Genomic DNA, 26,123 nt, shown 5'->3' with positions numbered 1-26,123 from the left:
CTTTTTTATTTTGGGCAGGTAATCATGCTATAAGTAGGCAAAGTTTCCTGTTACGATTAGTCCAGGCTTTGCTGATGTAGGGCTGCTCTGGCTGTGGTGCGCTCGGTCGCTCGTGCTCGTCTGTAACTGCCAAGGCCGACCTTGGCCGTGGAGCTCGAGCACGCCCAGAGGTTTCACTGGGCCTTAGACTTGACTGTGAGCGCTTCAGGCACGCGTTCGGCTTGACGTAAGGGAGTCGCTGCCTGGATCGGGGCAGGTGCAGGGAGTCTCCTCCCTGCAGAGCCCGGGTGGTGCTTGGGCTGTGGGCCGCAGGCAGGGGGTGTGCTGGGGGGGCAGAGGTGCCCGCGGGCAGCAGCATCTCCCCGGGAGCTGATGTCCTGCCCCGGGCATGGCTGCGATTCCTCCCCTGGATGTGTTGCAGAGCAGGACGTGTCTCCGTGTCACAGCCTGACCTCTTCCCTAGCTCCTGGGCCGTGCGGTAGCTGTGGTCGCTTCACGTGCAGAATTAGTGGCATTGTAAATCTGCAGAATGGGAGAGGTGGGGAGGGGCCGGCGGGGCGGCCAGCGCCAGCCCTGCGGGGAGCAGCGACGTCAGCGCGGGCTGAGCGTCTCCCGGGGCAGAGACCCCGCGGCCTCTTGGGGCCCTGGTCGGTGTCCGCCCTCCCTCTGGTGCGGGGCCGCTCCTGCCACAGAGGGAGAACGTCCCTGGCTGCATCTTGTGCCTTTTGTCCCCTCACGGGTACCCCGAGAGCAGCCTGGCTCCATCCTCCCTCCCCACCCTGTCAGGCAGCCGCAGGGCCTCCCCTTTGCCTTCTCCTCTCCAGGCTGAGCAAACCCCACGCTCAGCCTCTCCCTGACCTCCCATGCTCCAGCCCTGGTCATCCCGAGACCCCCACAGGACCCACCACCCCCTGCAATGTCCGTCCTGTGCTGGAGAGCCCAGCCTGGCCCTGGTACCCCGGGGGGGCAGAGGGCAGCGGTCCCTGCCCTCACCCCACCCTGTGCCTGCCCTCAGGCCGTCACCAACTGGGACTGCTTGGGCTCCACAGCCCGAGGGTGCTGCTGACCCCAGGATCCCTCCAGCCTCTTCGGGGCAGCCAGTCTCCCCCTTCTGTCCTGGTGCTTGTCCCAGTCCAGCCCCACCAGTCCCCATCAGCTCATTCCTCCAGCCTGGGGAGGGCCCATGGAGGAGCAGCTCTGCCCTCCTGCCTGCCCCTGAGGCTGGTGACGGCATCTCCCACCCGTTGTCACCCATCTGTCAGTGAGGATACCAAACTCCCTATGTCTGTCCCCAAGGAATGGGCTCGTAACCAGCCCCCAGCTGGGCTCCGCGGGGCCCATCACCTCCCCTTGGGGCTGGTGGTTTCCCCTCCCTCATCACCCCCCTGCCCAAACCTCCTCGTCCCATTTGACAGGGAGGATGCTGCAGGAGACCCCACCGAGCGCCTCCCCCATCGGGTGACAGCCCTCCCTGCGCTCCCTCCTCGGCCCCGCTGGAGAGGGCAGCAGAAAGCTGGGACTGGAAGGAACCCGTGAGGTCGTTTTTTGGCTCGTCGGCCCCTCCCCAGGATCAGCTCTGGCTGAAAGTTTCCTGCCTGGTGTTTGCTCAGCTGCTGGCGAGTCCCCGGTGCTGGGTACTGGGTGCAGCCTCCCGCTCCTGCGCTTTCAGAAAGCGTTTTCTGACATCTAACCTGAATCTTTCTTATTGAATTTTAAACGTATTACTTTTCCATGGTTATTGAGAACAGATTATTTTTGTCCTTGCTGCAGTTGCCTTCTTTCTGTTTTTACAGTCAGATCACCCCTTCACCACCCAATCTTCTGTTCTCTGGGCTGAATATCCCAGAGCACCCAGGCTTTCTTGCAGAGACCTTGAAAGCATAATCCAGTCATTACTATTGATTTACTCTGGGTTCTCCCCATATCTTTTATTTAACTCTGTTCCTAAAAGTAGCCTTCTCCAGCTGAAACCCAACCTGTTCTGCGCAGGGGTTGCATCACACGTGTTAGAGGTGAGGCTGCTAATTGTAAATCCTGGTATGTTTTCCCTTTTCTGCCACAGCGTGACTTTGACTCATTTTCAGCTTGTGATCCTGCAGTCCTCAGATCTGCAGGACTGCTGCCTGCTGTCTCTGAGCTTGCCTTTGTGCCTGGCATCGTGTGCTTGCTGAGCCCTCTGGGCTGGGGGGACCCGGGGATGTGTCTCCTCCTGCTCGGATGGACCCTGCGGAGGGTGCTCAGGGCCTCTCCTGGCTGGGCTCTGGCAGCCCCCATGCCTGGGGCGTCCCACCCTGAGGCTTGCTCCCATACCTGGCCGGTCTCCTGGGGAAGAACCTTTTCATCAGGCCCAGACAAAACTTCCCCCACTGCACCTTGTGCCCCTTGATTCCTGTTCTCTGTACAGAATCCCAGAACCACCTGGGTTGGAAAAGCCCTTGCAGCTCCTCCAGCCCCACCATGACCCTCCCCCTGACCGTTCCCAACTCCCCCAGATCCCTCAGCGCTGGCTCAGCCCGACTCTTCAACCCCTCCAGGGATCCCGGGGACTCCCCCCTGCCCTGGGCAGCCCATTCCCCAAGCCCAGGGCTCAGATCCCTTCCCTGTCCCTGCTGGCCACGCCAGTGCTGACACAAGCCAGGATGCCGTTGCCCTCCTTGGCCCCCTGGGCACACTCTGGCTCATTCTCACCCCCCCAGTCCCTCTCTGACCGGCAGCTCTCCAGCCACTCCTCCCCAGGCCTGTAGCCCTGCTGGGGGTTGTTGTGGCCCAAGGGCAGCCCCCGGCATTTGCCCTCAGTGAAACTCCCCCAGTTGGGCTCAGCCCATGGCTCCAGCCTGGTCAGGTCTCTCTGCAGCCTCCCTGCCCTCGAGCAGACCAACACTCCCACCCAACCGGGTGTCCTCTGCAAACTGACTGAGGGTGCCCTCGATCCCCTTGTCCAGATCATCAATAAAGATGTTAAACGGGAGTGGCCCCAGCACCCAGCCCTGGGGACACCATTTGGGACCGGCTGCCAACTGGATTTAACTCCCTTCCCCACCACTCTTTGGGCCCAGCCTTCAGCCAGTTTTTACCCAGCGAAGCCTGTGCCCATCCAAGCCTCCAGCAGCCAGTTTCACCAGGAGAATGCCCTCAGGGAGGAGGCTGGCTCCATCCCCTGTAATCCCTGCACATAAACTGTCATTACATTTGTCTCTATTGACTAAATCTTGCTTCCACCCCCTGTCCATCTCTTGAGTTTTCCAACAATCACTTCAATTCTAAGCCTCTAATGACTTTGCATCTCCATCCAGCTTGGTCTCATCTAGGAATTTAATAAGCGTATTCTGCACTCCATCATCCAGGTTGCTAATGAAAAAATTGAATACTAGTGAACCTGGGGTAGGGTCCTGTGAAATCCATTTATCATACATTTTTATCTGACAGTTAGTCATGAATTAGTTTTCTGATCAGTTTTTCATCACTTGGCAGCACTTTCAGCTAGATTTAATTTCTGTTGTTTCTGAGAATGTCACATAAGGCTGTCAAAATTTTTGCAGAAGACAGCTATATAGTATCTTCAGTTTTTTTGCTCTTCACAAAGCCTAGCCTGTTACCTGCTAGAAGTAACTCGGATCCCTTCAACTTGGCTTGTCCTTTACAGGTGGCTGTTGTCAGTCACCTCTGTTTACAAACTGCTTTGCCCAGTGTTTGTCTGGAGGATCAGATGAAGTTGCGTGCTGTATAACGTGATGTTCCTCTCCTTGTGCCGCATGTATACAGCTGGTTGTGACTTCCCTGCTTTTCCAGGCACCTGAGAACCATCACGGTGGCCCGAGTTCAGCACTAATGCCTGAGCTTGCCCCGGTGTGTTTTTGGTGTCTGGTGGTCAGATCTGTCTGCAGGGCTCTGGTGCTCCGTCGAAAAGTGAAGGTGGTTCATAACCTGACTGCAGAACTGGGCACGAGGCGGATAATGCCCCAGATACCCAGCCTTGCTTTTATGAGGCCCGACGGATCAGGTTTGATGATATTTGCTGCATGGCTGTGGCCAGTGTGGAGTCAAACTCTTGAGCCAAAGACAGCGAGCGCTTGGGCGTCCGTGGAGCTGCGGCGCTGGCGCCGCGCCGGGGCCCTCGGCTGGCTCCTGCCCACGGTGTGCCCCGCTGCCCCTCGCACCTCCCCTCTTGGGTCCCGTTTGGCCTTTCTCAGCCTCTTTTGCATCTGTCGAATGTATAATTGGGTCTCGTAACACTTTGAATGATGCTCCTTAAATCCTCAAAGATTTACACTTTGATGTTATCTTAATGTACCGTTTGTATCAGACTTTTGGTACAATACAAACAGGTTGTTAGATGTATTTTCTTCAAAGATTTGTATCTTGTTGCTTTAAAATAGGCATCATGGTCTGAACTCTGCAATTTGCAGTCATGTTGCCCAGGCAACAGAATATTCTCAAATGGAGTGAATTTGATAAAGAATGTGTTCAGTTAACTGTGACTTTTTTTCTAATTTAAATTAAATTTTAGCTGACAGTGTTTGGGTTTCTAACTTATTAATGACATCATATCTTGTGATGTCATAGAAATTAATAACTTTATTTCTGCTTATGTAGATTATAAGTGTTCAGTGTTAAGAATACTTGGAAGGAAACAATAAAGCTGGTCGATACGTTACAGTTTGGTTAGTTTAGCTGTAAACTCTTGCTGGCTGCCATTGTTCCTCAACATGTGTAAAGCGCAGAAGCAACATCTGCTGTTTGATGTGTTTTAAAGACTTAGTCCTAACTAATGCCAAAAATTTTAGCTGATGTGAGAATGTCTATAGCATTATTTTTATTAATAAGCTCCATATTCTTCTTGTCGTCACTGTAACGGTAACCTTGTCCTCCTCCATCTGTTCTCTCTTGTCAAACATTTGGATTGTAAGGGTTGTGGGCTTCGGTAAGTGTGTGCAATGACTACTGATTTTGCTCTCTAGCTCTAGTATAGTAGAAATTAAAATAATTTATGGAGGTGTGGAGTTCCTGTTGGCACTCGGACTGGTTATTCAACCTGTTATGTATTAAAAATGCACCACATCTTCCTCAAACTTAACTGCATTTGCTGCCTGAGTGGGAAAACATTTTTTTTTTTTTTAGCATTCAAAAATATGTTTGTTAACTTTTAACCGTCCAATTGATTAAAGCTTGGGGCCTCTGAGAAATCTATTATCTGTGCTTAGGCTCTTTGTTGTCCTTAATGATCAGGTAACATAGTAACGCAGCTTCTTCTAACCTTCTTATACGTCAGATTCATTAAAAGTTTGTTCATAATACAGATTTTAAAAGCGTGGCTTGCAGTGAAAATAAACTGTCAGCACCAGCAATGCCTGCGTGCTCCTTTTAGAGTGACGACGTTTTCCACGGGTGCGTCGGCACCTCCGTGTCTGCCTGCGGAGCCGAGCTGGGCTCAGCGCCTCTCGGGGTGCTCGGTCACTGACCCCACCACCTTGCTGGCTTCTCCAGACACAGAAGAGGTGTTGCCTCTGCAGGGCTCGGCTTTCTGAGGGGCCAAATATACCCCAAGCCTTGCTTGTGCAGCGCTGGCGTCTCTGTTTTCACCTGTCACGTGTCTTTAGGTCTATTGGGTGTCACAGGTGAAGCGGCTCCTTCTCTTCCTCCTGAAAATAAAAATTTATTCACCTCCTGAGGTGCAAACGTGGTTTTGGTTCAGAGCTGGAAACACTGTGGGGTGCAGGCTCCCCCCTGCCCGCGCGGGGCTGGGCTGGCGGCTCCCTGGGCGCAGCGGGGCTGTGCTCCCCGTGCGTGGTGCAGCCGGTCACCTTTCTTCATCAGCTGTTTGCTTACCCTCACTGCTAGGAGTCGTCTTTTTACCTCAGTGTAGCTCTGCCTCATTTAATCATCCTGTTATTAGCTCTTGTGTGTGCTGCAGCAGTTGGAAAGCCTCGCAGCCAGACTTCTTCCCCACACCTTAGCACCTACGCACAGCGATGGCCCCACCTCCATTGGGAAGTGGAATAGTTTGGTCTCCTCAAACGTCCACATGTTAAAGGCTTTTACAGCTTCTGGATGGCTTTTGTGTCCATCTGTGAATCTTTCTCTGTTCCTGTGTTCATCTTGATCTTGGCTCTGGGGGTGATGTGGTACGCTTGCACAGGTCCCGCCCCACCCAGAGCTCATCACTGAATTCACCGTGTTTCTCACTGACATTCTCCCTTAGTCTTCATGGCTGCAGTTACTAGTCTCAGAGTTTATGCTGAAGTTTTTCCCTGCTCTGTGTCCCTGCTTTCTGGGCTGGTTTCTCCTCCTGCAGTGGTGTGCTGTGCCCTCGCTCGCAGCCCGGCTGCTCTGGGGCTCGCGCTCTGCTCCAGTGCTGCCCTCTCACCCCACCAGGCTTCGTGCACCTTCAGCTTTACCCTCAGCATCGGTCCCTCGGGCTGGTGGTCGTTGCTGCACACAGTTGGTTTGGACTGAGAACCTGAGCAACACCCCTGATGATATTCCTATGTTAAATAATTTTTGAGCAAGATAAATTATATATAACGTTATACACGCACACCTCTGTCTCTTCCAGACACAATCCAGACACACTGCCATGGGGAAAGGTAAATGTGTCATATCGTACATTTCTGGGCACAGATGTCTTGAGTGGAGGTTGAGTTACTGCTTTTTCTACCTACTCTGAGTAGGCCATCAGCCCTGGAAATGTTTGTCAAACCCTACATTCAGTCAAAGCAGATTTTTCTCAGTGCTCCTCTGCTGAGAAAATTGGTTTTAATCAAATTTTTGGCAAAGTAAGTGTGTTTCTTTGTCCTTCCAACAGTGGACTGGTGGGATAATTGATTACCAACTTTCTGTAATACACGTAAGATTTAAGGTGTCAGTCTTTCCTCAGTGCTCAGGATTTCTAAGTATCTCTTTCAACTTACTGCTTTTAATTCGTTTACCTCCTTTTTAAAGACCTTTGTCCCGAAACTGGACATACCAGTCCCGGAGGATCCTTGCCATCTTGTCAGCATCTCCTAGGATTAGATTTGTCCGTAAGCAATGTCACCATTTTCTTGGCTCGTGTTTAGTTTGGGGTTATTGCTGTTGCCACACGTTGTTCTCTGCTTCGCGATGCCTAGCCGGTTCATTTCTTCATTCCTCCATTCCAGGTGTAACAGTTTGTACTAGACCCTGCTGGATTCCATCCCCCTCATTTCAGACCTTCTTGCTTCTGTCAGCCAGACTCATAAACTTGTCAATCAAACATTAAGTATTATGCTTTTTTCTTTTAACATGATTTTCTTTCCAAAAACTAGGGAAATTATCAGTAAAACAAGAATAAAGTCTAATTAGTCTATGGTGTCAAAACTGGCATAAGATACGCAGGAGAAAATAATTCAGAAAAGCATTCTAAATTCTAAATATGCATCAGCACCCTTAATGTACCGTCCGTGGCCTCTGTGAAGATTTTACAAAACAAACTAGGTACTGTGAGTATAGGTAATGCTTCTTATGCATTATTACTTATAAAATATTGTGATACTTTTGGAAATGTTTTGAATGGCAAGAAAGCTAATCAGATGAGAAAAAGGTGCAGTTATAAATGATAAAAAGAAAATATAAACCCAGATATGGGTAAAAAAGAGGAATTGTGAAGTAAAGAGAAGGGGAAAAGTGTGAATAAGCATAACTGAAAATATGAAGACAAGTTCTGGGTTCTTGGTAGGAAAACAATCAGGAGATAAATTAGAGGAAAACAGGAAAGGAAGGAAAAGGGGAGTTCCTTCTTGAAGTTAAAATGGCTTTTTTTTTCCTCAGTGACATGAGGGAAATGACAGAACACGCTCTTTGCCCAGCAGTGTTTCCACTCTAATCTAGAATTCAGCTCTTTCTTCAGTAGAATAGAACTTTCTTTATTTTTAGCGGTAGTGTGTTGTGCCCGGGCGGAGCCGAGGTGCAGGGAAGTCCCTTCGGTGCGAGCGGCCGGTGCCGAGGACGGAGCCTGGAGCGGTCGGTGGTGCCGGTGGCCCGGGCAGGGGCTGCTGCTGGCCGGGGGGGCTGGCGGTGGGACAAGCCCTCGCTGTGTCCCTGGGACTGCGGCCGGGCAGCTCGGGCCCTGGTTGCTCAGGTCGGTGCTTTTGGTAATTTAAAGTGTTTAAAAGCACTGAGAGTCCTCTGGTTACCTGGGATTTCTTTAATTTTCCAAGACCTGATATTTAAATGGGTATGGAAAGTCCCTCTACTCCTTTTTTCCAGACTTTCTGTAACTGAGCAGTACTTGCCTCTTTGAATATTAATTCTATTTAGCAAATGCTGCCTGCCTTCTCCCTTCGTAGTAGGGGGGAGATTCCAGCTCTGTACGCCCCGTCGTGTGGGAGGGACGTGTCCTCTCCCCTTCCTACTGGGCACCTGCCTGCGCCGCTGCCTGCAGCTGCATCATCTGCGTCCGTGACGGGCCAAGGACCGACCTGTGCCGCCTCTTCTTTGTGATAACTCTCGGCTTCCCACTGCTGGAGTAAAAGATTGCAGGCCCTGTGGAGCCTCTCTGGCCATGGGTGGTTTTGTCACGGTGTGACAGGCGGGGAGAGGCCGCACGTGGGCTCGCTCCCGGGTGTCTGTGCCAAAGGAGAAGGGTCCCGGCCTCGCTGCGAGTGCAGGACACACGTCCCCTCGCCCCCCAGTCCCTCCACGGGCGTCCCGAGGCACGTGCCTGTGCACTGCCCAGGCACAGGGTGCTCCTCTTAACAAGCAGCATCTTTCATTTGCCTGATGAACTACCTTTTTTTTTTTTTTCCTGTTTACCTACTCTCTCTCAAGGCTTTCTTCTTATCCTCATTTTATTTGATTTGTTTTCTCTCTCTTTTCATTTGAAGTTTGTCTTGTAAAAATTGATCAGGTTTCTGGCCTCCTGGCTGCCTCCCACTCCTCCTCCAGTCTTCAGTGTGAGACTGATCTAATTCTGAGTCAGATGCCATCTCAGCTTCGATTATCCAGATGATGACTTGAAATCTTCCCTGACCCGCAGCAGCCGCACTCCAGTTGCAGATGTTACACAAAAGTCTCTGCTTTGCAGAGGAAGCATTTCCCCGTCCTCAGGCTGGGTCCGGTCGCTCTCGGATCTGTCAGACCCAGGGAGCCGTGGTGGGGTGGCTCCCGTGAGTGGAGGGTGGGATGGGAGGACACAGGCTCTTCAGGAAGGACGGGCAGGCGAGGTGAGGAGGGGGTCCTCCCTCTGTGTCAGTGACAGCTGGAGTGCAGGGAGCTCTGCCTGGGGATGGGTGAGGAGCCCACCGAGAGGGTTAAAAGGAGGGCAGGGACAGGAGATATTATAGTGGGGCTCTGCTACAGGACACCCCACTGGGAAGCCCAAGCAGATGAGGGCCTCCATAGACAGGTAGGAACAGCCTCGTGTTCTCAAGCTCTGGTCCTCATGGGGGACTTCAACCACCCCAGTTTTTGTTGGAGGGACAACACAGCAGGGCGCAAGTGATCCAGGAGGTTCCTGGAATGTGCTGATGACAACTTCCTTCTCCAAGAGATAGAGGAGCCAACAGGGAGAGGGGCTGTGCTGGACCTTGTTGTCACAACTGGTGGGGAGTGTGAAGCTCGAGGGCAGCCTTGACTGCAGGGACCATGGAATGGTGGAATTCAAGATCCCGAGGGCAGAGAGGAGGGAGCATAGCAAGCTCACTGCCCTGGACTTCAGGAGAGCAGCCTTGGGCTCTTCAGGGATCTGCTTGGCAGAGCAGCGTGGGATAAAGCCCTGGAGGGAAGAGGGGCCCAAGAAAGCTGGTTAATAGTCAAGGATCACCTCCTGCAAGCCCATCCTGACAAAGAGGAAGTCAGGTAAGAATACTAGGAGGTCTCTGTGGATGAACAAGGAGCTCCTGGGCATGCTCAAACACAAAGAGGAGGGTGTGAGGAAGGACAGAGATCCTGGCAGGGATACAGAGAAACTGTCCAAGCAGCCGGGGATCCAGGTAGGAAGGACAAAGCTCTGATGGGATTAAATCTGTCCAGGGATGTCAAGGTAATAAGAAAAGCTTCCGTAGGTATGCTGGTGATAAAAGGAAGACTGGGGAAAAAGTGAGCCCGTTCTGGAAGGAAACAGGAGCTCTGGCTACTCAGGATACAGAGGAGGCTGAGGTACTCAGCGACTTTTTTGCCTCAGTCTTCACCAGCAAGGGCTCCAGCCACACTGCCAAAACAGAAGGCAAAGGCAGGACTGGGAGAAGGAAGAATCACCCACTGTAAGAGAAGATCAGGTTTGAGACCATCTCAGGAACCTGAAGGTGCACGAGTCTGTGGGACTGATGAGATGCATCTGCAGGTCCTGAGGGAACTGGTGGATGAAAGGGCTCAGCCACTGTCCATCATGTTTGGGAAGTCATGGCAGTCCGCTGGAGTTCTTGATGACTGAAAGGAGAAACGTAACCCTCATTTCAGAAAAAGGAAAACCCAGGGAACTTCAGGCCAGTCAGTCTCACCTCTGTGCCTGGCAAGATCATGGGGTGGATCCTCCTGGCCACTCCGCTGGGACACATGGAAAATAGGGAGGTGACTGGTGACAGCCAACACGGCTTCACCGAGGGCAAATCCTGCCTGACAGATTTGGGGGCTTCTACAGCGGGGTCACAGTGCTGGTGGGTGAGGGAAGAGCCACTGACGTCATCTGCCTGGGCTTGTGCAAAGATCTGACACTGCCCTGCACGATGACCTTGTCTCCAAGTTGGAGAGACGTGGGTGTGATGGATGGAGCACTCGGGGGATCAGGAACTGGCTGGACGGTCGCACTCCAAGAGTTGGGGTCAGCGGCTCCACGTCCAAGTGCAGAGCAGTGACAAGCGGGGTCGGGGTCGGGGCTGTTTAACGTCTTTGCTGGGGACAGGGACAGTGGGATGGAGGCACCCTCAGCACCTTTACCAACAACACACTGGAGGGAAGGATCCATCCAGAGGGACACGGACCTGCTGGAGCGGGGCCAGAGGAGGCCACGGAGATGCTCGGGGGGGCTGGAGCCCCCCTGTGAAGACAGGCTGGGAGAGTTGGGGGGTTCAGCTGGAGGAGAGAAGGCTCCGGGGAGACCTTAGAGCGGCCCCCCAGGGCTGAAAGGGGCTGCGGGAAAGGGGGGAGGGACTCGTCATCAGGGGGAGGGACAGGACGAGGGGGAACGGGGTTAAACGGACAGAGGGGAGATTTAGATGGGATCTGAGGCAGAAATTGTTCCCTGTGAGGGGGTGAGGCCCTGGCACAGGCTGCCCAGAGCAGCTGTGGCTGCCCCCTCCCTGGAAGGGTTCAAGACCAGGTTGGACGGGGCTTTGGGCAACCTGGGCTGGTGGAAGGTGGCCCTGCCCGGGGCAGGGGAGTGGGACTGGATGGTCTCTAAAGTCCATTCCAGCACAAACCATGCTGTGGTACTTTGAATCTCTGATCTGTATTTCTGTTGGTAAGGATACTCTGCACACAGATCCACATGCTCTCTGTTGTGAACATCCTTCAGCACTGGCTGGACCAGAGTCTGAACTGACCAACTCTTCCCCGAGAGGACTGGCCTGTCTGCTCTGTCCTGTTCTGCCTGCTCCAGACTGCACCGTCTGTCAGGACCAGGCAGACAGATATCCTCACTGATGTGTCTCCCCTCTCTCCTGTGTCTGAGGTGCTCTTTTCCCTGGCACTGACCACCCATGGACCTTGTGTTCCTGTGACAAGTAACCACGACCTGATTTTTGTAAGCCTTGCCTTGTGGCACTGGGAGGTGTCTGTGCTGATGCTGTCATGGCTCTGGCCCGATCTGTCATTCTCCCTTTGCAATATCTTTTTCTGAACTTTGAGGAGATGCCACCAACCCACCTTTGGTGTCTTCAGGAAGCTGAAGCTCATTTCCAGAGCCTTTCTGTGGCACACCGAATCCGTGGGAGTTGTGACTCCAGGACATCCATGTGTGTGGCTGCCACGGCTTGCAGGAGTCACAGCAGGGTGTGGGAGGTGACACCCCCGTGCCAAGGCTGCTGGTTCTGCTCCTACCAGTACGTCTGGGTAACACTGCAGTGTCCGACTGCAGCCTGTCCTGAGGGTTGTCAGCCCTGTCAGAGGCCGGGTTCCCTCCTCAGAGTCTGGACGTCGCGTTTCTCCTCCAGCTCAAAGGCTTCCTGAGCCGAGTGGCTCCAAGGTGCTGCCTTAAGGTTTGTTGCTGCTTCCCAGAAGCATTCAGAGTTCAGAACACCCTGCTCCCCTTGATGCGGGAGGTCACAGCATCGTCTGCCTCTCTTTAGGGTAGTTTTGTGACACATCTCATTAGGAGAGCCATCATGTGTTTCCAGTTGCTCCACCTGCCTTACTGGAAAATACGGAGGAAGTTGTCTGTCTCTCTTCACCTAGAGCTGAATGGCTGCAGCTTTGAATGGTTTTTTGTGTCTCATATATGTTTTGATGTACCTGCTGCCTGGTGCAGAGCGGTGGCAGACGCTCCTTGCAGGCTCAGTGGCAGAATGTTAGTCTAGCTGCCTAGCTAAGGTGCCTCTTCTAAATCAAGGGCTTGGTCTGTGATCTATAGGAAAAAATAAATACTAATTTACTGTGTAGGCCACAGAGCGTATGTTGGGTGTTTCCAGGCAGCGTTGGATCTGCTGCGTGTGCGTGCAGGGCTGGCTGGCGGCGCAGGGGGCGTTCGAGGTGTGTTTGTCTCAGACCACGCACAGGAGGTCTGTGCTGCTGCCAGCAAGTGTTGGGTCTGCAGCGTAGTCGTGCAGTGACTGACCCCGTGACACTCCCTGAAAGCATCAGACGAGCTGCATCTGTGCGGGATGATGGCAGCACACATTGCCGTGAACGTGTCGAGAGTTTCTGCTCATATGGCAGCCCAGATGGAGCTGCCGTCTGTGAGCAGGAGGATTGACCTAGTAGGACTGCCAGATTTCTGGAAATCTAGAACAAATATAGAACATGCTTGAAGTCTGCCTGGCCAAGGAAAGGTAGACAACTTTGAAAAAAGTCCAGACATGGAGCGGTGTTACCTGATTAAATACAGTGTGATGATTAAAAAGAATCATTCTGCTGTCTGTTATCTGGGATAATGGAGAGGTAGAAACTCACCAGCAGTGGAAAGCCTCAGTAATGGGAGAAGTCTTGGGTGAAGTGATACAAAAACAGTTGACAACAGTCTGGCATGTTGACAGACGCTTCTCGGGGTCTGAGGAGAGTTGAGTAGCTTGAATGTTTATGACACTAAATTGGCTGCCTGCACCCTAAACTTTTACACTCCTCTTCCCCAGGCTGTCTGCTCCGCTCTCGCCTGGCGGCAGCGCTGCCGGTCGCTCCTAGAGCCTCTGCTGCTGCGTCTCCCCTGCCTCCCCCACGGCTCCGCTCCTGCCCGTGCGCCCCACAGCCCTCGCTGCTCCGGCTGCCTTTGGTACATGTAGGATGGTAACAGGGAAGTTCTGGACTTAGTTGGTGCAGCCTGCAACATTTAAGAACGCAGGGCTGGGAGCGGAGCTGTTGCTGTGTCCTGCCGGAGGCCGGGGCGGGTGTGTTGCCCAGGACTGGCCCCATGGAGTGCGGGCAGCTGCCTCTTTGCTGGCCCATGCCGCCGCCGTCTCCCCTGGAGGTGGTTTCCCTGCCCTGGGCCCTGGTCAGATCCACGTCTGTGGCGTGGGGAGGATGTGGGCTGGTGGTGGTGGGTGCAGAGGGCTGGCGGGGTTGGGTCTGCAGGGCTCCTCTGCTGCCTGCCCGCTAGCCTGGAGGTGCCACCTCTGTGCCGCACCCGCAGGGGATCAGCTCTTCATGTAGCATGAGCTGGTCCTTGTCCCAGCACTTTGACCCGAGCTCTCGGAGATGCCTTTTGGAGCTGAAGAACACAGTGTCTGCCCAAGCTCAGCGCTTCCATCCGAGATCCATTGTCGCTCCCTGGCGCACGCCACAGCTCAGAGCCAGGAGATAACGGATCCTTTAATTTGAATACAGTGACAGTTTGGAACTAGAAAAAGGAAATGTTATCATAAAAGCAGACCCAGGATGGAAATGCAGTGAAGTGCTGTGGTTTACAGTGGTTTAACCAGTCCGTGCATCTTTGGTTTATGTCTGGTGGCAAACGAGTGATTGTGGGCCCGGAGACCTGCGCCGGGCGGCGTGAGGAGGCGCAGCCCTGGGCAGCTGCGCCCGTGGCCGTGGCAGCCTGGAGGTGAATTCCTCTGGTCTCCCCTCCGCGGAGGCTGGACACCCGCCGTGGTTTTGAGTGCTGGTGGGTGATAGCTGGCCCGATGCTGCTTCCACAGACGCGGTGTGCAGCGGCAGTTTGCAGATGGCCCCTCCGTCCTGGTGGGCCGTGGCACGTCCGTGGTGAGCCCGCGTGGGTTGTTGCCCGAGCTCTGCGCCAGCCTGTCGCCCGCAGGGGCTGCGGGGTGTCCTCGTGATTTCACACAGTGTAGGCTTTTTTTTTTGAGGGATGTTTGCACAGTACTGTTACCTGTAGGACCTGGATCTCAGAGCTATGATTCTTACCAGGAATGTTTAAGTGATCTTTTGGTTTTCTCCCGTTAACTTTTAAGACCTTACAAGTGTGCTGACATTACATGCTGCACAGCCTGTTCAGATGTCCCTCTTTTCTTTTAGAAATTACGGAGTTTGCCTAAAAAGATGAAAATAGGCAAACTGCTGTTAGATTAAAAGCATTGTTCCCTCGATGTCACGCTGTGGAATGACTGAAGGTGTTACAGCACGTCAGAACGTGAGCCGTGCCAGCGCCGTAGCACAACTGTACGTCCTGTGCAGCCTGAATGTGGATTTCCGTTGCTGAGCCTGCGGCGTGCGGCTGGACAGAGTCCCCGCTGGTAGCACCAGAGCAAAAGGGTGAGAAATTCCCTTTGCCCAGTGTCTGCTGTCTCCGTCACATCGCCAGGATGAGCAGCTCGGCTGTGACGATAGGATGCCATTCCCGTGTGGGATCTCTGGCTTATGGCTTGAAATTAGATCATTTATTTTCTGTGAGGAAGTCAGAACATTTTTTCTGATAGTCAGCAGTTCTTCCCACTTCGGTGTACGAGCACGGAAATTGCTAGCTGTGAAATATTTTTAAAAAATAATACGCGTTTTCAGGAGTTTCCATCCTGGAGACTTCATGTCCTTGTTTACCTGTCCCTGGGAAGCGGTTGCTGTCCCCTCGGGGCAGTCCGCTGGTGCAGCCTCAGGGGGCTTCAGCACAGCGGCTCCGGGACGGAACCCGGCGGCGGTTCCAGGGCGGGGGAAGCCGCTGTGCTGGGGGGCAGCAGCTGGGGCGACAGGGCAGCACCTGAGACCCTGCGTCTCCTTTGCTTCTTCCAGGCTGGACTGACCAATGTAACCAGCAGGGCTCTTCTCCCTTCCCAGGGGTTTATGTGAGATTTTACTCTTGACAGGCTTCTTACCCAGCGTGGTTGTTCTCGCCTTTCCTGGAAGCTGTGACGCTTCCCGTGCGGGCAGGGGGGGACAGAGCTTCCCTCCTGCAGCGTGAGCTGTCCCGGCACGGAGAGCTCCCGCGGGGCGGGGGGAGACACCCCAACCCTGCAGCCAGACCGTCGGGGCCGCCCGGGCGCCCACAGCAGCGGGAGCTGCTCCCCGCGCGCTTTGGGGGCGATGCCCAGGACTTCCACCTCACATAATTTTTACTTTGAATTTGGGTTTTTCACAGAGACAATGGACGGTGTGCCAGTTGTTCATTTGAGGAACTTTGAAGTTCAAATGCTTCTCTGAAATTCTTCTCTCCAGTCTTTTGTCAGCTTGGTTAGCTTTGCTTTCAAATTTCCCCAAATTCAGGTCATTTCCCTTCTGTACAAAAGCTTTCTTTGCCTGCTCAAAGAATGTGACCATTGGGAGAGCAGATCTTATAAATGTGTATGTATATATACAGAGAGACAGAAAAAGATTGCCATTCGAAGCAAGCTTGGGGAAAAGCAGAGATTCTTACTTGATTTTCTTTGCTACTGTGCCCTAATTTCCTGAATGCAGAAGGAAGGTTTCATTTCTTCCAGCCACCACTGATCGCTTCCAGCTCTGGCTGAGGAGTAGAGCATGAATTCTGGGTCTTGGAAAATGAAAAAAATTCGCATAAACATTGTTGAGCTGAGGATAGTAAGACTATTTCTGCTGATAAAGGATGATAGTAGAGAGGTGTGCATGCTGTACTGAGTCACCAAGTTAAATATATCCCTTCGTCACAAGTTAGTGGCAAAATGCAAATGAACCTCGTATTTCTAAAAGCTGTTCTGTAGGAGGGCAGGGAAACGTTTAACAGCTGGAGCTGCCAGTATTGCTCTTGCCTTTGTCAGTGTCTGGGAGGGTTTGCTTTCTGCTGCCTGCCTGATCAAATACGTTCATCTCAAATACCAACCCTGACTTAAAAAGAAAAGGCACGGGGGTGTGATGGTCCCAGCGTGGACAGGCACAGCCTGCAGCTCCATCTCAGCCCGTTCTCACACGTTCTCATGCTCTGAGCAGCAGCACTGTGTTTTTGCCCAGAGTCAACTTGATGCAGCTGTTTCTCATTCCCAAAGCTGCTGTAGGTGCTGCTGAGTGAGGGCCCCCTGCGAAGAGGCTCAGCAGGGGCTGGGGGGCCGGGCGTGCTGGGAGGGGTGGGAAGTGGGTGGCTGTGGTTTGCGGGGGCATTGGACACAGGACTCGACCAGTTCAGTCCAGAGCAGTTTGTCCAGTTTAATTTCCCAAGGAGCAGTGATGGACTTTGTGTGCTCCGACCCATCTCACTGTGTGGTCCTTTCACATGTTAAAAAAATACTTTTGCGCCTTATCCTGAAAATACTGGACTGTTGGGCCTTACTAGCTGTGATGTGGTGCTTTTTCCCCCAGATATGTAAGAAATCAACAGAGAGTTCAGGTGATTTCACTAGTCTAGTGGTAGAAGTCTTGCTTCGGGAGGGTGGTACTTCAGTCCCTCTCCTCTTAGTGTGGTAACCCACTGTCACGTGGACCACTGGTGTTTTGTGGTTCCTCAGGACCTGAGCATCTGTAGAGGCAGTTCCTGAGTAAGACAGAGCAGTTCTGTTTGTCTGTTTTGCTGGCAGACCCGTGTTCAGCTTCCCTGCTTTCCTTGTTCCTTTGAGTTCTCCAAGATTCTTCCTGTGGAGAGAAACCCCAGGATGGGTGGTGGGCAAAGCAGTGTTTAACGCTGGTCTAAAGTGCCATGGCTGTGCGGGGCAAGCTGCTGCTCCAGCTGTCTGAGTGGAAGCGGTTTTGCTTGGCCAGGGGAGCCTGGAGTGGGCAGGAGTTAGTCCTGTGGACGTTCAGGTGGGGCGTGCAGGGAGCTCAGTGGCTGGTAAGTCATCTTCTGTTGGCTAGCTAGGATTTGCTGAAAAGCTTCAGGCCGGAGAACATCTTGCCAGTGCTGGGGAGACCTGAGATTAACCCCTCGCTGGTGTTAGGCTCATCACCCCAGACCCTGCGGAGAGGGGCATGGTTATCCCTGAGCTGTTGGCCACCCTCTCGTTGCACAGGCCATCGACATACGCTCTCCCTGCAGTGCGGAGAGCGTATTCTCACCCTGGGGCTACCGACTGGACGAGCTGAGGCAGAACAATTGCTGGCTCTGCCTCCCCTACCGAAAGCAGCTGTTATTAGTCCATATGGCGGGATCCGTGCGAGCGAGCGCAGGATCGGTGCTGTTCAGAGCCGCTCAACTCTCTTCCCTCCCTCTCTTTTCAGGTGGCCATCATTGCAGGAAATTTTGAATTGGCTGAAATCATCAAAACCCACAAAGAGTCCGATGTTGGTGAGTTCGATCTTTCTTCTTCCCCTTTTCTCCCTCGTTAGTCCTGCTGTAGAGCCCAGGGCTGTGTTAGCGCGGGGTTGTTCGTGGTGTTTCCTGGTGCCACCTGCAGCGGCCGGGGGAAGCTGCAGCTTGCAGCCAGGTCTGGGTCTTGGGAGGGGCAGCACAGCCCTGCTTTCCTCCTGGGGCCGTCAGCATCCAGCCGGGTTATTCAGTCCAGCGTTTGCTTATGACTGCTGAGACTGCCAAGTGAAAGAATTAGCCGAACGGTTAGTCTGGAGTAGCTCTGAGAAGCTCTTCAGTCCCTTACCCTCTTCTCTCTCTCGGCATCCTTGAGGCCATTTCACACAGAGACCCTTCCTGCAGAGGCTGTCAGTGGGGCTTGGTGCAAGGAGCAGACAGCCTCTGCCTTAGTCGTGATGGAGCTGCCCCACACTGAAGCTCCTATAAGTAAAAGAAGTGAAGTAGCAGCCGTTCTGGTTGTACTTGCTTCTTGATGAGGAGTATTTTGGGATTTTCTGGTCAGTCTTTTTCCTTGGGGCATCTCTTCTGTCCTCTGTGGTGTTGACATTATCACGCGATGTAAGTCATGCAAAACTGAGTTTTAAGTCACGTATAAAATCAACACTTGTTGAGTTTTCTTGAATTAGAAGTTTATTGGTCAAGAGCTCTCTAGAGCAATGTAGGAACCAGTGCAAAGAGTTACTTCTCAGCATGTGTGCCTCCACAGGAGGTACAGAGCCATCAGGCCAGCAGCTGACAAAAAGACTTGTGGAGTTTGAAAAAGCCAGCAAATATTGGGCTTGGTTCTTGGAAGTGGCTGTGAATCGAGAAACCTGGGTCCCAGGACATCCTTTATCACTTCTTCTCTTGGCAAGCTTTCGCTGATAGTTACAAACAGCTGCTGAGAACTTGTGGGAAGATAAGAGTCAGAAAGGATGTGGGGAAAAGCCTGAAAATTCTTTCTAACTGTGTGAGTGAACAGAGCTCGGAAGAAAGCTGCCCTGTTGATTCAAGAGGGAAGTGGCTGTCTGTGCTGTGAGATGGGTTTTGGACTAGATGATCTCCTAAAGTTCCCTTCCAGCCTAAACTCCTCTATGACTGAATCTGATTCTGTCATTGACTGACTTAATTATTTTTATTGAAAAAGCTTAAGGAAAAAGGGCATGAAAACATATCAGGCTGAACGTTCATGTTTTGGCTGTGGCTGTTTATATAAAATAGGTCAGGTAACAGTTGTAAACTAATCACAGGCAGAGCAGCAGGTCCAGATGGTATCCACCTCGGGTCAGGGGAGCTGGCAGTGAACTTCCCAAGCAAGGAGAAATTGGTTTTCGTAGTTCATTAAGACCAGAGAGGTGTGAGTGTTGGAGAGGAGGAGAGCAGACTGGCGTTACTTAGGGTGGGGAAGGGGCACTGCTTGGTCTGGCCTTTTCTCTGACAGTTCTGTCAGAACAGTCAAAGAAATACTGAAATCCAGACTCTGGTAGGAAAGGGCAGCATAAGGCTGGGCTGTGAGTGATCACTCTTGGAAAAATCTTCTTGGGTTCCCAATACTAGGCTGCACTTGTCTGGCTGTGAGACAGTAATTGGTGGCCCCCATGCTCAGAAGCACCCGGAGGGACTTGCTGTGCTGGGGCTGTGGGAGGAGGGACGTTCGCTCTGGCTGCAGGGCTGCCCTTCGCCCCTCGCTGCACCTCCAGGCTCCTCACCAGCGTTTCTGTCTGGGTTCGGAGCGCTCCTGGGAGCGGGAGCTGCCTGTCCCCACTTGCTGTGCTTTGTCTTGCGATGTGGAGCAAGCCTGGAGGGCGTGAACTGAATTTCTGTCAGGTGAAAATAACCCAGAAGCTGTTCCAGAAAATCACCCGATGTGCCCCATCTGCCGACAGGCGCTGAGCCCGCGGCTCTCGCCAGGGTGACGCCGTGTGAGGACGGGTGCCCAGGGTGGCCGTCGGGCGGGCGGTGGCCAGCAGGCAGGCGGTGGCCGCTGGTCCCAGCCCACCAGGCTGCCTGCGCAGGCCTGGCCGCCTTCCCTGCGCACGGGGCTGCTGCACCGGCTGGTCAGAGACCCGGGGCTGGAGCAGGTCGGGGTGGAAGGGCACAGGTCTGGGCAGGGGGAGCGTGTTCTTACAAGCAGAAAATGTTTGCAGAGACTGTGGAACTGGGCTGTTCATAATTTCTGTTTTTTTCCTTATTCTCATGTTTTATGGATCTGCAGACGGAATTCTGGGAATGGCGGCTGCTGAGCTTTATTGCTTTATTTTCGTGGTTGGACTGTGAGGGCTTGTCAGTGCCACCGCAGACCCTCTGGGTCGTGTCCCCGTGCTCGCTGGCAGTGCTGCCTCTGCCCTTGCCCCTGGGGGAAGGGTTTCTGTGGGGCGCGAGGCAGCGCCAAGGCCTGGGAGGCAGCAGGAGGGTCCCCTGGGGTACGGCCGCAGGGCCGTGCTCCCGCCACTCCGGCAGGGTTGGAATTGCTCCCAGTTAAGCGCGTTTACTGGTGATGCCTCGGGGTGGTCCTGGGCCGTGTGTCCAGTTCCCAGCACAGCCCCGGGGATCGGGGTGGGGAAGGGCCACGAGCGGAGCCGGGACCCCGGGAGCCGCCCAGTGGGAAACAGCACAAACGGGTTGTGTCTGGGCACCGAGGCCCCTCTGGAGCGGCACCGCCAGCCTTCTGGCGTTCGAGCCTTAAATCCACACCGACATCAGTCAAATGTCTAATTCACTCAAAAAACCGAGATGTGCACTGCATCACCTGTTTTTCATTAAAACATTTGCAGTGGTGTAATTGTACATGGTTTTTTTTATCAGCTGGATCTCATGCCAGCTGCTCAATAATTTCCAAGATCCATCTTTTGGGGAAGGTTTCTAAGCCTACAAGTTTTAAGGTATTTGTTTCAGCTAATTAGTAGCTGTCTCTGCTTTGTCATGATGACACAAATGCCTCTTCCTCCTGCTTTTAGAACATACTTCTGCATCTACAAAGGAGCCCAAAAGCTTTTTTGAAGTTTCCTCCATTCTACAAACCACTTGATTTTCTTTAATGTTTATAGCTCCCCTTAGTGATTCTGAGCGCATTGTAACTTCGTATTGATTTCAGTTATTTTCCATAATCATAGAATAAATATATCCTGCAGTACCAGTTGATGTCTTCATTTGCCACTCTTGTCCAAGTAGTATTTAACCATCGTTGCTTTGTTTCATAATTGAGGTTTTATAACTTTGCAAATTTTTTAAAAACTTCTGAATTTCATTCATATTTTCTCTCTCTGTGTGAAAGTAGATCTGGAGGAATCATATAACATTTCTTCAGTACTGAAAAATTAGCCTTAAGTATTCGATGTATATAAGACTGGTTGGGGCTGTCTTCCCTTTTCTTATGCTGAATATATTCAGGTCATGATTCATGGTCACTAAGCAACCACCAACTTCAAGTCAAAGGAATTAATTCATTATCAGTCATAACGAGGCCCCAAACAGTTGCCCCACATGACGTGGAATACCTTTTTGTCGGAGGATGGTGATCTGCAGCTCTCTGAGATCAGCAGCGTTTGTTTGCCTGGCTGGCGTGCGCCATAGCAACCCTTGTTTCCCCGACGTGTACGGGGTGGGGAGTCGCTCCCCCCTCTGACCCGCAGCAGTCCCTGCTCTGGGGGGCGAGAGTCCCTCGGCCCGCCTCAGCCTGAGGCCCGAAGCCTTGACGTACCCTTAGCTCTGCAAGGGCAGCGTTGCACCAAACCTGGCCCTCCCCTGGTACTTCGGGGTGGGTGTTTTCAGGATATTTAGGCATATGAAGGCACAGGTTGGACAGGGCAAAGGCCAGAAAACGACCTGGTCCCTGAACAACCCCCTATGTGGCGTCCATCCTGGGTGGAAGGACGATAAGCAGTGCATGCCCAGATGCTTGTGGCCCCCTTCCCAGGTCCCTTCTCAGCGTGAGCTGACACTGGGGTATTAATTTAGAGCATAACATATTAGGAAGATTACATGACACTTTGAGCACTGAGTTGACAGTCGTTGCTGAGAAACTTCAGCTTTCTGATGTTTTATAGCTCAAACCTAAGAATAAGTTCTATCTCATTAATGAGGGTGTCCTGGAGCCAAGCTCAGTGCCTCCTTGCCCCTCAGGTGCCCTCCTTACCTGGAGTCTGTTCCAGGTATGGCCATGTGCTGGGGAGCTCAGTCCGGGATACCCAGCCTGGGGAAAATCCATCTTCCTGTGCTACTGCTCCTTCAAGTTGTCCCCTGTGAAGAGGAGGAATCCACCCCAAGGGATTTAAAAGACAGCCGTTTGCTTCCTTAGGACACTAGGACTTCATATCACTTGTTGCTAAGATTCAATAAATTGTTCATAATATTCACCGTTGATGAAACATTTTTCCTTTCATGAGGGAAAGGCGATGCCATTTCAGATCTTTGACCATCCACGTTGCCCTGGTCTGAACCTCTTCTGGCTCTACTATGTCTTTTCCGAGATGAGGGTTTTCTAGAGTGGCATAGGGATGTTTGCTTTGCTTTCTATATTTTTGTAATGGTTCATTGAGAAGTGTTTCTAACCACTACCAAGCTCAGAGGGCTTTTTCTTGGAGCTGCGCTGTAGAATGGCATAGAGCATCTTAGACATGTAAGATGAGCAGAAGTTATGACATTGCTTCTTCCTTTCTAACCTTTCCACTTGATCCCTTCCCAGAGAAATTTTTGGACTATGCTAAATGAGGTAGATGTTGAAAATCTTTGTACGATAGAAATTTTTCTTGATTGTGTCACATTTCCTGTCATGTGTAACAAATGTGGATGCTCTTGTGTAACTTACTCTGTTTATAAGGGTAGTTGGGAATCTGTAAGCTGGCGGTGGTGAAGAGGTAAGATGGAGAGCAATAGCTTTCTGTGTGCCCTCCTTGTGTGCCTTCTGCAAAGGCTTTTTTTGCTCGCTGTCGTCAGACAGAACGTTAGGCTGTGTGAGGCCTTGCTCTGAGCGGTCCGGCAGTTCCTAAGAGAGGGTCTGGTTCTCTGCAGACAATGCTGTAAAACGCAGTGGGACGACTGGAACGGCTCCTGGTTCCTTCCAGAAGTTCTCTTCGGTTACAGCAGGGTGGAGATGGGTTTCATGCTCTCTCTGGCACCGCAAACTCAGTGGTCCGGAGCAGGGACATTCACAGCAGCAGTCACAGATGGTCACAGAACATAGATACAGTGCAGAAAATCGCTCCTGCCTGGGAAGACTGAGCTGTGTTTGGTGGCAGTACTTGTTTGGAAACGGAGTTAAAATCTGGGCTGGGTGAAGTCGAATCTTAGAGTTTGTTGGTGTATTAGGTGTGTAGTTGGGAAGAGCAGCTCCTCGCGCTGTGGTTTCCCCTCTCTGAAGAGAGGGGACGCCTGCGCCTCGTGGTGGTGGTCGGACACCTGCGCCTCACGGGGAGACTTGTGTCTCGAGGTGAAATGTTGGCAGTTGTTGACGCTTTGTTTTCACCCGGGCTGGCTTGGGGACCTGTGTGGGATGCCAGGAGCCTGCCCCCAGGACTCTCCTGTCCCCGAAAGCCCTTCGCCACCCCTTCAGCAGGGGACGTGGTCATCCTCTGGGGACACAGGCCTGCTCGAGGGTCACCTCACAGCAGAAATCTGGGGTTTCATCATGAGTTGGAAAAATTCCTCAAAAAGCTACTGATGGAGCAATACATTTTTAAGACCAGAGTGGCCAGTATTGTCATTCTGTGATGAAAACAGTAATGCTTGCACAAGTCTGTGCAAACTTTTGCATGAGAAGTCTTTCCCAGTATGCAGATATAACTGTGACTGTCACCTTGGCAAACCATGAATATCTTTTGTTTGCTTTGTTGTTTTCTTAATATAGACCAGGCTGACCAGCTTCTGAACCATTTCATGGCTTTATTTCGAACATTTGCTGTATTTAATCATTGCTTTCAGAAATGTGGACTGAATTTAGATGCATTTTCCCATGATAATCTCATGGATGAACATACAATGCCACCCTTCCCAGGAGCTGATGGCCTGTTGGCTGTGTTAGCTCTTCTGCTTGCTGCGTTGGTCTTGGAGCCTGTCCCCAGGTGCTTCGTGTCAGGACTCACGGGCTTGTTTCAGTCTCTCTGCTTTTCATGGAACATCCCTGTGCTGTTCAGCCTCCATTCTTGTTTCCCAGAGGCTTCATCTTGCATCAGGCTGTGATGAAGCGTGTTGAGATGACAAATGCCTGAGATTTCACTGATACCCTTTCTTCTACATCACAGAATCACAGGCCGGTTTGGGTTCAAGGGATGTTAAATCCCCTCCAGTGCCACCCCCTGCCCCGGGCAGGGCCACCTTCCACCAGCCCAGGCTGCCCAAAGCCCCGTCCAGCCTGGCCTTGAACCCTTCCAGGGAGGGGGCAGCCACAGCTTCTCTGGGCAGCCTGTCCCAGTGTATTACCACCTTCATTGTAAAACATTTTTAACTTACATCCAATCTAAATCTACCCACTTCTACCAGTGACCAATGATCAATGTCATTGCATCACCTGTACTTTTATTACCAATGAACTGTATTTTTTCTAATTCATTAATAAAGGCAAAAATATAAATACTACTGTACCAAGAACCAACTGACTAGCTATTATTGGAGTTACTCCCAACTGTTGTTCTCCATTAGCAGTTCATTATTGTGTCTGTTAAAATGTGCTCTGGTAACTTGTCCAGTGGTAGCGTGGAATCAGAATATCATAGGGTCAGCAGTTTCACCCAAGGTTATGATGTCAGCAGGTATTTTTGTCAGTGAAATTAGAGCTCTTAAAGCCATCCTGGCTGATATCAGTTTAATTCTCATTCCTTTTTATTAATTGATAAATGTCCTGTTTCAGTTTTTCCAAGCTTTTCCTAGAAGTGATACGAAGCTAAGCTCTGTGTGGTTATCGGGATCATTCCACTGGCCCTTTCAAAGCTGCCTCCCTGTCTCTGGAGCTTTTGAAGGAGTATTATAAATATAGGCCAGAGACTCAGTGAGCTGTATTGCAAATTCTTTTGAACTTTGCTGCAGAAGCTTTTGACCTGCTAATTTGAATGTACATAACTGAACAAGCATTGGTTACTGCTATCCTTGGAATTCTGGGGGAAGTTTTAAACACTCCATTTCAGTCTTGGATGCCTTTTTTTGCCAGTACAGAGGTACGTATAGGCATTATTTTCAGAGACAGATCAGAAACACTCACTAGATTTTTCTGATTTTCTGTTATCACTGTTGATTTAAGCGCGTGCTCCTGTCACGGGTCTGAGCAGTTGTTGGGGTTTCCTCGGCGGGGTTTAGCAATGGCCGCAGAGTCCAAGCAGGACCCTGGATGTGCTGACTGTAACAAAATGCACCAAACACTTGCAAGGAAGAATTTCCAGTGTTGAGATGCATCAGGCTGATGGATTCTATCTGAAGAGAAGGGCTGAAAATCTCATGTAAGAGTACCCCTCACAGGTGAATTGCCAGCACATTCGAGAATTGCTTGTAGGGAAGACTAGCAAGTTTAATTAACATGTATTTTTAGCGGTTTCAATTTAGGTTTTACAAATGCAGAGTAAAATCTGTTTCCAGCTGTGAAGGGCTGGCACTGAGAAGGACGGGGCAAGAGACCTGTGTTAGGGCGAAGGGGTGAGGAGGGGCTGGCTCTGAGGGGCTCTGCCCCCGGCTGCAGTGTCAGGTGGGAAAACTGGTAGCGGAGAGGCAAACGGAGGTGGTTGGAGAAATGGTCGTAGGATGTTTTGGGTTTTTTTAATTAAAGAAGTATAATGAGGCTATAATTCCTTTCAGTGGACTACTCAGTACTGAGGTAAATTACCAGTTCCCTCTTTGGAGCTGAGAGGTTCTGGTCTGCCTCATTATCTCATCCTTCTTTAGTTTTCATTCCTAGAAAAAAAAAAAAATACCTGGAAGGTCTCCTGGAGTAGCCTCTCCCTCCTGCATGGGAGAAAAGCCTGAGCATAATCTGCCGCGTGCTGCATGAGGGGAGATGCTCTGCGCCTTCTCCAGTTTGCTTTGTAATTTTCCACTATTAAAATGTAAATGTGGCCTCTCAGCTTGGAACTGTGGAGACATTTGCACTCCGCGTGCTTTTGCTCTTTTACATGAATATTTAACATTGAGCCAGCAAAGCTAAATAACCCCTGAGCGTTGATTACACTTTGGTTCATTAGATGCAGCTCGGGGTGGTTTGGAGCGTGGTCCGGGTGCCCATGCCCCATCCTGCAGGCGGGAGCCCCTCGGGGAGCCCTCCTGCTCCCGCCACACCCCGGTGGCGAGGGGCGTTTTCCAGCCCAGAGCCCCGTGCTCCCCATTCCGGAGGGCAGGGAGCGACCGCGGAGCATCAGCTGAGCCAGGCTGGCTGGGCACGGCTGTGCCGCTCCAAGCAGCGCTGTCATGGTAACTGAAGTGATTC

At 51.9% G+C, this 26,123-nt stretch overlaps 1 protein-coding gene across 11 annotated transcripts in view; it reads left to right on the top strand.

Annotated features, from left to right (window-relative positions):
- The window catches only part of SHANK3 (SH3 and multiple ankyrin repeat domains 3), a 351,907-nt gene that overhangs the window by 97,297 nt on the left and 228,487 nt on the right, over positions 1-26,123 (top strand). For all 11 annotated transcript variants that reach the window (XM_074903628.1, XM_074903636.1, XM_074903627.1 and 8 more), the window contains one exon: positions 17,653-17,719. In XM_074903628.1, coding sequence (XP_074759729.1) covers positions 17,653-17,719 — 67 coding nt within the window. The remainder of the gene's footprint in view (positions 1-17,652; positions 17,720-26,123) is intronic.

This window comes from Athene noctua, chromosome 3 (assembly GCF_965140245.1).
Source record: "Athene noctua chromosome 3, bAthNoc1.hap1.1, whole genome shotgun sequence".
Lineage (NCBI taxonomy): Eukaryota > Metazoa > Chordata > Aves > Strigiformes > Strigidae > Athene > Athene noctua.
Note: the sequence above shows the minus strand (reverse complement) of the source record. Positions and strands in the feature narration are given on the sequence as shown.